The 15,914-nt window shown below is 44.9% G+C and overlaps 2 protein-coding genes across 4 annotated transcripts; one reads left to right on the plus strand and one right to left on the minus strand.

Annotated features, from left to right (window-relative positions):
• LOC8077100 lies at positions 856–5,248 on the plus strand. The gene is made up of 6 exons (XM_002465123.2): positions 856–947; positions 1,025–1,134; positions 3,843–4,043; positions 4,142–4,373; positions 4,650–4,750; positions 4,824–5,248. Exons 2-6 carry the CDS (start codon positions 1,093–1,095, stop codon positions 4,842–4,844), a joined length of 597 nt encoding a protein of 198 aa, XP_002465168.2. The 5' UTR covers positions 856–947; positions 1,025–1,092; the 3' UTR covers positions 4,845–5,248.
• On the minus strand, positions 5,615–14,932 carry LOC8080442. Of its 3 annotated transcripts, none has more exons than XM_021447781.1 (7): positions 10,154–14,932; positions 9,820–10,064; positions 9,595–9,742; positions 7,993–8,179; positions 7,603–7,914; positions 6,822–7,513; positions 5,615–6,685 (listed from the first exon to the last, which is right to left on the minus strand). In XM_021447781.1, exons 1-7 carry the CDS (start codon positions 14,696–14,698, stop codon positions 5,996–5,998), a joined length of 6,819 nt encoding a protein of 2,272 aa, XP_021303456.1. In that variant the 5' UTR covers positions 14,699–14,932; the 3' UTR covers positions 5,615–5,995. The 3 variants fall into 3 exon arrangements, with proteins under 3 accessions (XP_021303456.1, XP_021303448.1, XP_002467746.1); XM_021447773.1 differs by having other exon boundaries at positions 7,603–7,920; positions 10,154–14,931; XM_002467701.1 differs by having other exon boundaries at positions 6,822–7,510; positions 7,603–7,920; positions 10,154–14,698.

Here is a 15,914-nt window from a genome sequence, read left to right on the forward strand (position 1 = left end):
CATATTAAAACATATCAAGTTTGACAAAATGTACAAAAAAAAATACTAATATCTATTGAACTAAATAGGTACCATTAGATTCATCATAAAACATATTTTCATAATCTAAATATATGATGTCATGAAGATTAATATTTTTATCTTTATATTTGGTCAAGCTATAGGTACTTTAACCATGAATATACCTAGGATTACATTCTTTCTGGATGGAAAAAGTATGGTATAACACATACATGGTGTGTTTTTTATGCCTACCAAGTTAACCAGTACTCTTTTTCTCTCCCATCTAGCACTTCAAGAAGTCAATCAATCTTATGTTTGATCAAATATGTACAAAAAATTATAAATACTCTTACCAAATAAAGATTATTAGATTAATTATAACATATGTTTTATAGTAAATCTACTTAGAGATACAAATTTTAATGCTATTTTCTATAAATCTAATCAAACTTAATCTTAGCTAGTTGACTCATCGAATTACGAGACGTCCACTTATTTTCGGAGGCAGTAGGTTAAGTCGAGCCTGTCAATAGTGACAGTTTGATTTAGTTTAACTAATTGGATTGGATTATTAGTCACACCCATAATTAATAAATCCATAATGCATTGACTGTTGAAATAACCTACGGGCTACGGTGTCCACTTATTTTCTTCGTGCCTTCCCGCGGATGGGCCCCAGCAGCCTCCAGTCCAGGTGCAGTTCCGGTGGGCCGTGGCGGTGGGCGGCCCGCTCGTCCATCCGTCCGTCAGATATTATCTGCCAGGTGTCGGTCGCGGCGTCGCACGTCCACGTGGAAAAGCGCCCATGCCACGCAGGATAAAAAGGGCGACCCCCAGTCCCCCACTTTTTTCTCTCCGTTCCCCTCTGGCCTCTGCGTCGCCAACCCAGCAGCAGTAACGGCTTGGCGTCCGTCCGTCGCCGTCCACCGCCGCGAGCCGCGAGGGTTCGCCGCCGGATCCCCGTCCTCCGCCCTCCCCCGCCTCTGCCGCAGATGCTCTGACGCTCGCCGTTCCTTTGCAGTGTAGGCGTGTCGCGCGGCGTCGTCGGTTCGGGGCAGGCCGCGGTCCGCGGCCCGCGCGGGGTGATCGATGGGGAAGAAGGGGCCGCCCACCGATCCGCAGCGCTTCGGGGTGGGTAATCGAGTCCCAGCTCCTACTCACCTTTTTTTTTTCCTTCTCTTGTTTTCCATGGAGGGTTCCCGGGCGTTCGGCTCGGCTGCTGCCAGTTGTTTTGCTCGGTTTGTGGCCTTGCGTTGCGACTTGCGATTCATGGCCGACTAGCTAGATTCAGTTCCGTTCAGGCAAGCCACGGATCGGAGCTCCGGAGCTTGTTAGCTACCTTGATTGTCTTTGAAGAAGATGGATGAGCGGTGGAAGAGTTGGTGGACGAGTGAAGTGGAGGGTGTCTTTTTCCTTGTTTGTTCAACGAAGTGGTGCTGATTTTGATTCATTTTTATTATTGATATATAAATAGATGGCTACCATGAATAGATAAGCGCTAGCTACATTCACGATAAACGCGATGGAGGTACAAAAGTTATGGGTGGCTTAGTGAGATGGTCACAACTTACAAGTACCGTTGGTAGCTTCATCCATTCATCCATGTCCAAGAGGGAAGGTTTTTAGATCTGAATGTAGGCTAGGTTATTGCCTGCCTGTGATTTTGAGCATTTCCTGCATTACCGAATTAACCGTTATTGTTTTCTGAGAGCAATTCTGACTACCTGGTTCATATATTACCTAACGAGTGCTGATTTCTTGCTAATGGTTGCTATCTTAGGTCAGAAATTACTTCTGCATAGGGTTTTGCTGCAGATATTTGATAGCCTTTTGGCGGGAATTGACTCTCATGACTACAGAATGATAACGGTCACTAGTTCGGTTTTGTTCCAGATATTTGATAGCCTTTTGGCGGGAATTGACTCTCACAACTACAGAATGATAACGGTCACTAGTTTCGTGTCGCTTTCCTGTGAAACCTAAAGCACAGGACAAGTCCAACATGACGACAATATTGGCTATGGACACGTACGAGTGTTGGGATGTGATTGGATAACAGTAGGAAACGGATATCATTACAAATCAAGGGTCTGAACCAGATTACTATAGTTGACCTGTCTACGCTGGTGCGGCCGTTAATGTTAACCTGTGGTAATGGGCATTTTCTCACTATTGTTGAGGCCTATTCTGGTTACCAAGTTTAACTTTGGTTGTTCTTGCACATTATCTACTCAAAATATTATGTTTGTAGTATTTCACAAACATTAACACTAAGGATCAAAATAGGTATCTTACCTTGTACCAAGGTACCACCGTTTTTTCATTTCCTGTTACAAATAGAATCTACTCTGTAACAGCTAAAAAAACTCGACCTGCGGGTAAGGCAACCCCTGGGCATTTTGCTTAAGAAGAACACCTTCTCACCTCTGTAACAGCTAACAGCAGATGGGGCAAAAAACACCGAGCTTTAGTCAAAGAGTGGCAGAAGAGTTTTACCTTTTCTTTTGTTTGAAGGAAGAGATCTTTTAGTTGGATGTAAGTATGCGATATATTATGCTTCATTGTTTTCAATTGTTCTATTCCAAAACAGAGTTCTATTCTAAAAATGGTGTTACAGTTTGATTGTTGCTATGCAACTTAGTGAAGTTACATGCTTGATTAGAATAATGACCACCAAAGGCTGCTTAGTATTATATACAGTTTTGGGCTTGCTTTTCTAATAGCGAAGTTTAAGATTTGTTTTGCTGTCTGCTGAGAATCTTAGTTAGATTTTTTATTTTGTCAACGCATCATCTGGTGGTCACTTGATATTCTATTCTTGTAGTTTTGTGTAGTTCTTTTGGGTAGTTTTGCGGGTTTTGTGGGTACTCACTGGAACAGGAGCTTTGGTCGTTTGTTTGTGGATTGTGCATGAGACAGAACATGAGTTCAAGGATAGGTCCAAGTCCAACTGAGAACAGTGACCAAGTTAATCTGTCTGAGATGCCCAGCAATTATTAACGGCTTATTAGGAAATAAGAAGGCAATATTGGCATGTAACTTAACCACCTGGGTTGATTGTCTTAGGGGTATATAGCTAATGCACTGACAGATTGGTTGCTACCCATGCATGATCCAGTGGTTCATACTAATAATTTTCACCATAACCTTGGAAGGGATCTTGTGCCCTTCATACACCCCTCCTCATTCTATCCTTCTTATTTAATCTTCTTTCTTATTTTGGGTATAGTATTACTTTGCTTATATTGAGGAGCACTCAAGTTACAATGGTTTGGTACCTATGGAAACCATGCAGAAGCTGTTTTCAACATAATGCTTCGGATGTAAATGACTGCTAAAGAAATCAACTTTGAGAATCCTGGATTATTGTGGACCATAAAGATCTTTGTTAGCATGAGGAAAAATTGTGTCAAAACAAGGAATAAAAAGTCTCTGGATTTTACATGAAAAAAGGAGTTTGTGATACAGGCTCTTAGTTCTATCAGCCATTGATTCTGGATTTCTCATGTTCCCGAGGGTCCTGATGAAGCGCTTCTTTCTTTACTAATTGCCTGATTTCAATTAAGGAATCAGATATATTTTTACTTGCATATTTAGTATGTATCCTGCAACCAAAGCTTGCCTCTTTATTTGATATATGCATCTCATGTATTTTTATAATGCCACAAGGCATTGTTGAAGGAAATTTCCTTGTGATGTCAATACTAAAGTAGGGGGAGGAATTCTTGGTTGAGATCTTCTGTCTGGACATTGTCTTTCTAAATATCTGAATGTTTTACATTGGATCGTTGGAGGCCGTTGTTGAATTTAATAGGTTTACTTCTATTCTCTTCTTCCAGGATATGTCGAATGCAGGTTCATCGTCTGGATGGACCGATGAGAAGCACATGCTCTACATTACCTTTTTGGAGAAATCATTTGTTAATCAATTGTACAGTAGTAAGGGGGAAATGAATTCGGCAGAGCCATTCTATGGGACTCCAGGTGCATGGCAAAACACTTCTTATAGCGGAGATGGTAGAAACACAAAATATGATCAGGTAGTGGCAACAAGTTCTCACTACTCTAATATCAACTTATCAAGGGATGCTTTTTTTTCTATGTATGAAATTGTTCTCTCTTTTTAACAAAACACCAGGGACAGGGATATTGGGGGACGGAGGTTGATGGAGATGGAGCTGAATCAAAATTATCAGAGGTTGGGTATACACCTTCTTGTTCTGGGGGTTTGCGCTATTATATGGATGATGATGCATCAACTAATGGTCCAAGACAAGAGAGAGTTACTAGTTACCATCCAAGACAAAGCAATTCTGGGGGGTCAGCTGCTTTCCATTTGCACCAGCATGGGCATTCCTTTTCTTGGAGAGGTAGGTTCATGATGCTTCCAGGATAAGTATTAGTACTTTGTAAATATGTTCAGGGGGGAAACAGTGCAGAACTGATCTGTGTTTTTACCTAGAGTTAAGTAACTTCAATATGGTAAAAGTGCACATTCATGACAATAAGTTATATTAGCATGTCCGTTCACACTGGCCTTCTATTTGAAGGGACATTAGCATTTTCTGTTGGACTATTGTGAACTAATACATGTATAGCTGCCTTCTACCGTTATGCTATAAAGAAAACTGCCCCATCTTCTTCAGAATCATCAGACCAGAACTTCTTGGATGGGGAGACTCAAGGTAGCAGGGAACAAGGCAGAAGGTCTAGCAAGAACCAGCAGAAACATGCTGATACAACCAAGGTAAAACATAACTCCTATTACTCATATATTCTGTGTTTGTCAACATGTTGAAAACCGCCCGTGTTTTTATTAGGTCGGCCCACATGATTCATGAAGGTGCAGGTATAACCTAGCAGCTCTTTCGTGATTCTGGAGGGCAATCATCCTCATGGGAAGCTTAGGGACCAATGGGATTGGTCCATGCAAGCTAGCTGGAAAGTTTGTAAGAAGAGTAGTGATGGAGGTGGGCAGACTGTTCAGCTCCAGATAGTGAAACAATAGCGTTTCCTGTTGGTAGTGTATCCATAAGGAAAGCCGTAGATTGCTAATGACTTCCTGCCAGATCATCCAGGAAGGTTTCAGATATTGAGCTGGACCAGCTGGGTGCGGCCCCGTAACTGTTATCGTGTTCGTGTCCCGTAATGTTAAAGTACATATGTCTGCAATGTTCATTTGACTTGTTGACAAAATGGAATTTGATAACATTTGAAACACCGTGCCTTTGAGCATGTTGCCAAATTCTCTATTTTCCTTCCAGTCAGCTTGTCGTGGTTGTTTTTCCTTCCAGTCAGCCTGTCGTGGTTGTCTGTCACTAATCCTGGAAAGTTGCTTCTGATGTTCTGTATGATTGCATCAAGTCTAGAAAGAAACAGGTGCTTTTGAAAAGCCACCTTAACATCAAACAGAGCCTAGGAGATTTCGATTCAAACAAGAATTCCCAGTTATAGCTAAAATTGAACTTGACATATTTAATTGTAAAACTTTGTGTGATGACATCCAAGTTCTCGGGCAGGCTTAGATTTAAGCGTCAAGCCGTCAGGGATTTAAGGAATCCTATTTTGCAGTAGTAATACTAACATGAAATGATAAAGTAGCATCGGGGCATTTATGAACAAAATAGCGCACGTTACATTTCCTCGCCTGTCCAGACCTTGAGCCGGCAGCAAATAATAATAAACAATAGTAATCCTTACATCACACAGAAGTGACTTACACGGGCAGCCGATTCCATCGGCTGCAAAATTTATCAGGCATCATATGGTATCGCTTCAAATGTTTTTTTGCAGTGCAACAGCACTATATTTTCTTCTATGCAACAAAATGAACCAAAAACATACACAACCAGCTTACCAGCACAAGCCACAATCACCAAATAAACCAGAATAGACAGACATGGTGCGAAAATATGTTTCGCATGTGTCTGATACCAAGGATGCTCTGAGCTGTACCAGCGTGGAGCAGGCTCAGTGAAGTCAGTACCACTCTCTAGCCTGATGGGGCATGGCCACTTGTCGACGAGGGTTTCGCAACGTAGATCTGCTTCATCCTACCAGTGCCTGAACTCCTGTCGGAACCAGAACCTTGATTCCTACCCTGGTACCCTGATCGCCGTTGCCACTCATTACCAGTACCAGCCTTTTGGGTCGCACGGGCCCGGCGATCCTGATTGTTAACTGGATGCTGGTACTGCTGGTCTGATGACGACGACGACTGATGGGTCTTGGAAGGTATGCTGGTGACCTGAGGACCATTCGTGTTGCTAGCAACCCCTGCTGCAGTTCCAGGGTTGACTTTAGATGGGGTTGCTCTAACCGTGACTTTGGCACTGGTCGAGACTTCATTGCTGATCACGCCTGCCTGGCCAAATGAAGGCTGAACAGTTTGGGAGCTTGAACTAGTTGAGGCTGGCTGTTGGACAAGACCTAACTCATCTCTGTACTGGGAGGCAGCTGCATTTAGGAAGGTCTTGTTACCATCTGATGGTCCAGCAGAAACAGAGGACTCCTGAAATCGGTTATTTGTACTGGACTTGTCTACTGGCACGTTATGAACGAACTGTTGTGTGGCTGTACCCTCTACTGGATGCTGCTGAAGTGCAACTGATAATGGAACCGAGTGTAGAGGAGGTACAGGCATATGTGGCCAACACGTTTGCATCTGTATGTCTGTAGATGTCTGGAAAAACAGCAAGAATAGTTAGTTACAATCCAAATGAAGATTGCAACATAAAAATGCAAGAGTTAGCTACACGATTGTTTTCACTTGCAATTTAACTGTCTTGGCATGTATCTACGACAATTAAAATGCATACCTGGAAAGGAGCAATGTCGAACATGGTCAACGGAGACGGGATTGGCATGATAGAAGTTGGGCGTAGATGTGGAACTGGAGCAGGAACACTAGGAGCATTTACTTGACCAGACACCATATTCTGGCTGTTTGGATCACTCTGGCTTACACCAACAATAGGTGGTCCTTGGCTTTGCTTCCAATCAGGCTGCTTGTCACCAGGGATATAAGTGGCTCCCATAAAACCAAGTCCCATCTGACCAAATTGCCCTACTGGGGCGAAGTGGTTATAGACCACCATATGTGGGGGACCTTGCACGCCTGGGATCCCTCCTGGAGTAATAAAAGGACCAGCGTATCCAGTTGGAGGACGGTAGAAAGAGTCTACCCCAGAATGACACTGTGGCCAAGCTCCCAATGGTGCGGAAGGCAATGCATTGCTTCTTTGAGGGTGCTGACCTTGAGATCCAGCAGATTCGTCACTTGGGCCAAATGCAAAAATGTGCCCTCCTAACATTGAATTCATATCAAAGCAGGAAAAGTGGGATGGCTGTGCACCATGAAACTGAGAAAGCATTGGCCCTGATGCTTGTGGACTGGCTATAGGAGGCCACAAGGACATGGATGGAGTATCAACCGATAAGTCTGCAGGAAGAGCAACTGTGAGTGGCTCTTCGGTGGACGATTGACCAGCTTGACCTGTTCTTGCCCCTGCTTCAATTTTGTCCATAACACAATAAATATAGCTACATAATCGTATAGCAATGTTTAAATTAAAGTATTTGAGAATGCAAAGATCATACTTCCTGATGTTAACCCACTGAGATCCTTGCTTGTAAAGCTCTTGTTGTCTGGAGCAGATGCTGTAGTTGCATCAGCTGGAGATCCCTCATCAGTGCTAATAGCTGCCACAGCCACAGCAGAAGCAGCTGCTTCAGCCTCTGCTTCTGCATCCTCGGTACTCGGACATAATTCCTTGGACTTCGCCTTATCAGGACCACTGTTGTCGCTAGGCAAGCCTCGATCAATCTTCATATCAGGCCTAGATGAACCTGGAGCTCCAAGACCACTTGAAACAGTTCGGCTGACTGGCGGTAGCATGGTTGGCGAGGTTACTGCCCCTGAGCAACATTGTTACTCATTGTAAGTCAAGTTGCAATAAACAGCATACATGACTGATGAAAAGTGCTTACCAAATTGAATCTTCTCTCCAGCCAGAAGGGAGTTAATAGGACTAGCAGATGAAGGGAACACCTTTTCTGTGGTTACTGTGGGAGACAAAGCATTGTTGGACTCCAAAGAAAAACCAGACCCAGCCTGCTGTTCAAATTTAGCTGGTCTCATAGCTTCTTCAAGTTGAGTTTGAGTTAATGGCATAACCTACATGTGAACAAGTTGCAAAAAAGACTAGAGGATTAAGATAAAACCATAGCTCAGTGGCTAGATACGAGAGACTAAAAAGTTGCTTCCTGGAAATCCAAATAAAATGTACAATTGCATTCAATAGAAAATGCATTTACACATAAGTATAATAATTTGAAGGTAGGGACGCACTCATTGCAGTGTACAATACCCCCTCTGTCCCTGAAAGCTTCAATTTCTAGAGTTGTCTTAAGTCAAATTTTTTAAACTTTGACCGAATTTCTAAAAAAAGGCTAAGATTTATAATACCAAATCAGTACCATTAGATTTATCATAGAATATATTTTCATAAGATACTCATTTTATGTCACAGATATTGATGTCTTTTCTATAAAGTTGGTCAAACTTAAAAAGTTTGACTGGCACAGATTCTAGGAATTGAAGCTTTCAGGGACAGAGGGAGTAAGAACAACTTAAACTGCATACTACCCACACAGCAACATAGGCATTTAAATAGGTCAAGTTTAGTTTATGATTGTCCATCTTTTACCTAAATAAGAACTACTTGAACTGCAATTTCAAGATAGGAGCACATGGAAATCACACTCCATGTGGACAAACCATAACCTAATTTATCAATCTCCTTAATATCACTACGTTGTTATTAATCATACATGTCTTACTTTTATATACTTCAGGGGCAGCACCCAAAAGGCTTTTGTTCTTGGTCGCTCTTGGTGCAGGATTTCAAATAAAATTTTCATCAACATTTTGATATTTTTTAGAAAAAAAATATAAGGAAAGACAACAAAAAAGACACTCTTGTGATACAATTCCCAAGTAATATGTTGAAATATGGTTATCTAGCACTGTAGTCTTAGGATGTTTATCACGGGCAAGTTTGGTTCCCGAGCGAGCACAGCCTCACCTCGCTAGTCTAAGCAAGCTAACCTTACCAGCGCAAGCGAGACGAATTTGCTCGCCTGCGGAAGCAAGCAAAAAGCTTGCTAGCTCAGGTCCCAAGGAAGCCTGACCCAGCAATCTCTCTGATTTCTGACTCAACCAGGCAGTACAGCCAGTCAGCCAAGCAACCAAATGTACCCACGATATTGACTGTTCATTCCTCTTCTGGTGTTTGGATTAATAATTTGTACAAATTCAGAAGAAAACAAACACTGAATTATGCATGTACAGTAGGCATAATAACTGTTTAATTTTCCATAATTTGCTGGAAAATAGCAAGGTAATCTGGTTTGCATCCATGAAAAAAAAAAGTAAACTATGATGTATTGGGAGCGAATATATGTAGAATTCATTCTCACAAGAAAAAATCTACAAACCAAAAACCAAGAATGGAAAATATGGATGCAACAATAAAAGAATATAGATTTGCTGCCATTTGAACACAAATAAACTTGAGAAAAGCAATCTACCTGCTGGTTTATTTGTGAATTATCCCAGGAAACCATGTTAAATGGAGTACTAATAGATGCCCCTTTATTGTTGTCTTCAGATAAGCCACTCACAAGGTTTGCAGGACTGGAGGAGACCAAGTCAGTGGATGTCTGGATCTGGATAGGCCTGTAAAAACTTTTGTGAGTGACCCTCGAGCATAGCCTTAATTGGTTGAAGAACTTAAGCATAATTAAGCTACATACTGATTGGCAAAGCAGTTTGTATGAGTTTCTGCATTGGTTGAAGGTGGCCCTATGAGGTCCATGGAAGCCGTATCACCCATCAATGGAACCGAAGATTCAGCATAGTCAACAATTTTTCCTTCTACTGTGATGGCAGAACCAGAAGAAACTTTCTTTTTAACTTCTCCACTCGAAGGAGCTGCTCGCTTATTCACACTAGGACCAACTGAGCTTTGTAGGGAAACACTATGCTGTTTGCGGGGAGCCTGATACAGCAACATAAAAGCATTAATTAACTGAAATATGGCAAAAACAAGATAAAAATTTAAGCATATAAAACATGATAGATGGGCACCTTTGCCATCCTCATCTTGGATCTATTTTCTTTCTCCCTCTGCTCTCTCCTCACACTCATGATTTGTCTTTTGGACCTTACTTCAATGAAGCCATCTGCATCAACAGGGACCTCAATGCCTTGCTGCTTCACAACACGAACAGCTCCAGCTTGCAATGAGGTAGTATCTCCATCAGGGACAGCACCTGTTCTAGACTTCTTGTTCCCACCATGAGATCTCTCATGAGGAACATTGTGCGTACTTCTAAATGAGACACTCTGATCACTTGCTTCATTTATCCTAGAAGCCTTGTTCATATCAAGTTCCCTTCTATTAGTATTTCTCGCGGGAGCATCTCTAGTTCCATTGGAGGATGTCATCTCGTCTTGTTCACCATGGCAAAATGATTCAGAAGTTTCACTTTGATTCTTCTCGACGTTTTCCCGAACTCTAAACTCAGTCCGTCTTACATTCCTACGAGCCCTTCTCTGGAATCCTCCTTTGGAATCTTTATGAGAATGAGAAGGTTCAACAACTGAGCCAGTAGATCTCATGTTAATGTCTTTAACAGCATAACCATATCTCCTACCCCTTCTATCAGAGACAACACCAGGAGCCTTTGGTTCACCCATGGCTCTCCCCTCCAAACCATATTGAGAAGATTCTACATTGTTGGAGGTAGGTCTGTAATTCCTCTTCAAAGAGTGATCTTGATTCCTCACACTAGGAATTGTACCCTCAGTAGATTCTCTGTCCACCTGGCCATGAAATCCCTCCACACCAGCCATCTCATTGTTTGCAGGGGAATTGAGATACTGAGAGTTTGAATTGTCCATTCCAAGGGGAAGCTTGGTTGCTGCTGATTTAGTGATAAAGGTGGATGAGCTTGCCTGAGCTGGGATGTTCTGGTTTGTATCTCCATCCATTAGCTCAGGTAGAACACTGGATGCATTCTGATTCAATGTATGTTGAGCTGGTATGGAAGAATGTGCAGGGCGTATGGCCTGAGAAGGCAGCGATTGAGCACTCGGGGCGATAGGACGGACATACCTTAACTGGCCAAACTGATATAAAGGGGTTGTTGAAGGGTGCATGTGAGACAGAGATGGGTTAAACTGATTGTGGAGATGGATTGGCATCTGTATGGAACCAATTTGAATGGCTGGAACTGGAGTTGGAATTAGAGGAGGACCTGTAAACAAACCAAATTGGAGGCTAACAGGTACTTCATTCTGCCCAACTACTGCTGAAGCTGACGAAAAAATAGGACCTGCAGAAGATGCCTGAGGTAACTGGGAACTTGAAGCAGGTGTCCCTAAGCTATTTGATGGCTCCCCATTACTGTCTTCTGTCAGGGCATTTACACGATCAAAAGTCAATGCATGTAGTGCTTTCTCTGCTTCAGTAACAGGATCAGAATGGACAACTGAACCACTGACATTCGCTTGCTCTGCAACTCCTGAGTTTAGATGTACTCCAACTGTCCTTTCAGTGCTCCTCACAGAAACTAATTCAAGTTGACTATTCGGTGGAATTTCAACCTGCACGCCCTCATCAAATCCAAGTATAACTGGTTCCAATTCTACAGGCGTATTCTGCCCCTCTAAGAACTCATCATCCAAGTCTATATTCTCATCATCAGCTTCATTGATTTCATCTTCCTGGTAGCTATCATTGTCTTCATCATATTCATCCTGTTTTCGCCTATCATCATTGTTTACACTTGACCATTCATCATCCTCCAAGTGGGGCACTCCTGAGGCAGCAATTCTGCTTGTATTGTCTGCATCTACAGTCAGAGCTGCATGGTCGTTGTCAGAGAGCACCGTTCGTTCACCATCAGCAGAAGTCGGTAACGCAGGAGAATCACCAGATACATCCATCTCATCATGCGAAACATGTGGAGGAGAGCTAGGAGGGCTTGAAACAGAAAGAGAAGATTGTGAACCCAATACAGGGCTTTTTCTGTCCACAATTTGGTGCTCATTGACAGAAATGTGGTCAGGTCGTATCCCATGCTGGCGAGATGCCTCTTGGTATGCACTTCCATATTGACCCTGCATAATCTGCACATCATCTCTACCAGAACCCTCTCCATTCCCACCATCCACAAAAGATGAATTGATATGTCGAGCTGAAGCACCCATTGAACTTCTGTGCACAGAAGTCACCATTGGGGGTGGAAGGACACGTGGTTGCCGCATAGAGTAGCGTGGTCTGGTAAAAGAAGACAATTCATTAACATCAGGACTCTGAAACATCCTATCTCCTTGTTGAACATTGAGGCTTCCATGAGAACTACTAGGCAGCCAAGCTGTATCTCCAAACCTGTCGCTGTTAAAAAGCCCATTATCAAAGTCAGATTGTTTACTGAAACGGTCAATGTCCCTAGGTGCATCCCATCGTGGAACCTTTTCATGATGGAAATCTTCGAGTGCCCATGGAGAATCAGTTGTTCGGCCTGTTGAAGGTTGCCTAACCGAAACACTCCCAAATCCATCATTAAGATCTTTCTTAGGGAAATTTCCCCTCTTTGCAGCAAAAGGATCACGCCGTGGACTATGATGCACATTCTCTTGTTCTGGAAATGCAGCCCTTGAACTATAGTATGCATTTTCTCTATCAATAAACGAAGAGCGTCCATCCGTAAGAGTGTGCACCCTTGGAACTATCTCACTGAACCTGTTAAGACTAGAGGATTCCAATGGTGCTGAGGTATTGATGCACTCGTTCATTTTGTCAATATCATTTTTGTCACCAAAGTTAGCAGAGTGTGACAGGTCTCTGTCCTTGACATCTCCAGGAATAAATTCATCATTAACAGCTCTTGCGCTGCCAATGTTTGATTCTGCTTGTCTTCTAGCAATTTTTGCCTCCAATTCTAGGAGCTTCTGACGCGCTGCCTCCCTACGCCGCTCCTCCTCCATGGCAATCCTCTTCCTTTCCTCCTCCCTGGCAATTCTCTGCTCCTCAGCCCTTTTAGCAGCTTCCAGCCTCTCTTGCTCAGCTTGCCAAGCTGCCTGCTTTGCCTGCTCCTCCACCAGACGTTGCCTCTCCTCCTCCTCTCGGATCAGCCTCTCCCGTTCCTCTTCTTGCTTCCGAGCAACTTCTCTGGCCCTTTCCTGTTCTTCCATTACCCGTTGTCTCTCCTGCTCCTGTACCCTCAAGATCCTATCAAGCTCTGCCTCAAACGACTCCCTTGCTGGGTCATGAAAATCAGCTGGTTTAGCTGCTTCTTTTTTCTTCTTTATTGCAGTCAAGTTAACAGCAGAAATGCTGTCAAAACCACTATCCTCTATTAAAGGCTTAGCAGGGGAACCAGTCAGCCGTTTCTCCCTACCAAATTTTGCCACTGTATCATTAATTAAAGACCCTTTATTACCACCAAAGGGTTGCACTTTGGAACCAACATTATTCTGGAAAGAATTCAACCTAGGCCAGTTATTTGAACTGTCGCCGTAACGCTCACTAGCAGCTTCCCCAACTCGTGTAGTTCCATACTGTTCCACCCCATTTTGACCATAGCCACGCATAAGAGGCTCCTTACTATTACTCCACACATCCTTGGAGCCACCGGCAGGGCCACTGCTTCCTCTGCCACCACTGTACGGTCGGCCATCTGTTCGCTCCCTATCGTGTTGGTTTGACACAGGAGATCGCCACAGGCCGTCCTGCCCACCTTCTTTATTTGTTGCAGCCACATCTCTCCCAAACAGCTCCTTTTTGAAGGGCTCCCTCATTGCTCCATAAAGGTCGCGCCCTGGAAGCATGGCCTCAGTCCTGCCAAATCCCCTCTCCCTGCTGTCCCGCTCTGGAAGGCTCAGCTCTGTGTCACGCTCGTCATCAGCCCAGTCAGAATCATACCTAAGCCGGACCATCGGAAGCGGCCCCAGATCAGGCTTCTGCACCCTCTCAGCGGAAGTGCGGCCACCAGGTCCCAAGCTGCCACCAGAGGCCAGTGGCTCAGTGGCCCGTGAGGTTGTCACCTGCGGCCGCATCCCAAGAGGTCCTGGACGCCCCTCTGGGGTGCCGACCCGCGCCCCATCAGCATCCTTCGGCCGCTGCGCAGGCTGCGGAGGTGTTGGTGGGGCAACAGCTGCTTTCAAGGACGGGAAGTCTTCCCCGCGCAAGACGACGGCTTTCTCCGCAAACCCATATGACGGTGGCCTGGCGACGCCGCCAGGAAGCGCTGCAGAGCCAGGAGGCTTCTCGGACGCCGGGGCGGGCTTGGTCCAGCCGGCAGCAGGCCCGCCGGATCGAGGCGGGGCCGAGGCGACCCCGCCCCCCGCAGCGGCCGCCGAGCCGTCGAATCGCTCGTGCTCCTTGCGGAGCGATGGTAGGTTGAGCGGCGGCGGGACGGAGAGCTTGGGCGCCTGCGGCTTGGCGAGTGAGGAGGCTCCACGCGGGCGGGAGAGCACCACCATGCCACCGCCGGCTGAGGAGCCGGCGCCGGCAGGGCGGGAGGGCCGGCCGCCGCCGCCACCGCCGCCATGGTGTGATGAGGGAGCGGGCTGGCCGTAGGATCGGTTGAGGTTGACGGAGACAAACTTGCCGGGGTGCGACATCGGCGGGCGGCGAGGCCGAGGCGCATGAAACCCTAAGCCACGACCCCGTAGGCGCAGCCCGGTGCGAGGGAGAGGGGCTCTCACGCGCGGGGCGGGCCCTCCGGAGGTCCGGAAGGGGCGGGTAGGAGGCGAGGCGAGGCGTCGCGCCCTCGCCGCCGGCCGACGAGGAGGCGGCGGCGGGGGTGCGGGGGAGGGGGGGAGGTGGGAAGGTTGGTGTGGTGGTGTCGGGTCGGTGTACGGGAAGGGGAAGGGGAGGGCAGCCCTAGCTAGGCGCGGTGACTGGGGAGAGGGGAGGTGACGGCGATGGGCGGGGAGGCTGCGCCGCGGCACGAATCTTGAGGCGGCCGCTGGTTTTTTTTTTGGGTGCGACCGCTGGTTTTGTTTTGCCGCGTCGGCTGTGCCCGGTGCTGCGGCGTGGGCTGTTGCTGGGGCCCCTTGTTCAGTTGAGGCGGTTTGTTCGCTGCCGCGATGCCTGCCACGACAAAATGGCCGTCGGATGCCTGGTGTGCCGTCGGATTTAGGCCCTATTTGAATTTCATGTCTCATGAGGTTGATTAAAAAAATTTCTTCATCACGCCAAAGCTTTGTGCGTTTTTTTTATAATAATAAAGAAAGGTTCAATACAACACGACTTAGCGGCGTACTAGAATATCAAAAGAGATTGTATATTAACGCTTCGATCCTTCCTAGTATACTGCAAGTTATGCTCGATCACGCTAAACCTTTACGTATTTTTATATAATCAAAAGTTCAATACAATATGCCTTAACGGCACCACGAGATATCAAAAAAGATTGTTTACATTGGACATTGATCAACCTGAAATATGACACAGACTAAAAAAGTCTATGCCCAGACCTTCGAGCAGTGGCGGCGCTGCTTGATTAGTTGATAAAAATTAACAACTAAAATTGTTACTTTACCTCACTTCTATATGTCTAATGAACTAATTTTTTTATTGTAAAAAAGTTGCGTAAACCTTAGATGGGACTTTATACCACACCTTTAGAAGCCTTAAAAGTTAAAATAGTCTAAAGTTTAGCCCCTAAACTAGGTGTTTTTGGCAGAGCTCTTAAAGTTGATTCTTTGTTGAATCCAATAAGAGCTCTACCGAACAGTCTTTTAAAGAAAAGTGAATCTCTATTGATTCATAAAGTAATTCTCTAAAATAAACTAAGAGACTAAGAGAATCTAGTCCCCCTGTCCTTGCCACTAT

This window comes from Sorghum bicolor, chromosome 1 (genome assembly GCF_000003195.3).
Source record: "Sorghum bicolor cultivar BTx623 chromosome 1, Sorghum_bicolor_NCBIv3, whole genome shotgun sequence".
In the NCBI taxonomy this organism is placed as follows: domain Eukaryota; kingdom Viridiplantae; phylum Streptophyta; class Magnoliopsida; order Poales; family Poaceae; genus Sorghum; species Sorghum bicolor.

Excerpts from the sequence above, each read along its gene's own strand:
- LOC8077100 (XM_002465123.2), top strand. The coding sequence starts at position 1,093 with ATGGGGAAGAAGGGGCCGCCCACCGATCCGCAGCGCTTCGGG. Across the intron at positions 1,135-3,842 it reads CCGATCCGCAGCGCTTCGGG|GATATGTCGAATGCAGGTTC; the intron begins GTGGGTAATCGA and ends CTCTTCTTCCAG. Across the intron at positions 4,044-4,141 it reads GAAACACAAAATATGATCAG|GGACAGGGATATTGGGGGAC; the intron begins GTAGTGGCAACA and ends ACAAAACACCAG.
- LOC8080442 (XM_021447773.1), bottom strand. The coding sequence starts at position 14,698 with ATGTCGCACCCCGGCAAGTTTGTCTCCGTCAACCTCAACCGATCCTAC. Across the intron at positions 7,921-7,992 it reads TGGAGAGAAGATTCAATTTG|GGGCAGTAACCTCGCCAACC; the intron begins GTAAGCACTTTT and ends AATGTTGCTCAG. Across the intron at positions 6,686-6,821 it reads TCGACATTGCTCCTTTCCAG|ACATCTACAGACATACAGAT; the intron begins GTATGCATTTTA and ends CTGTTTTTCCAG.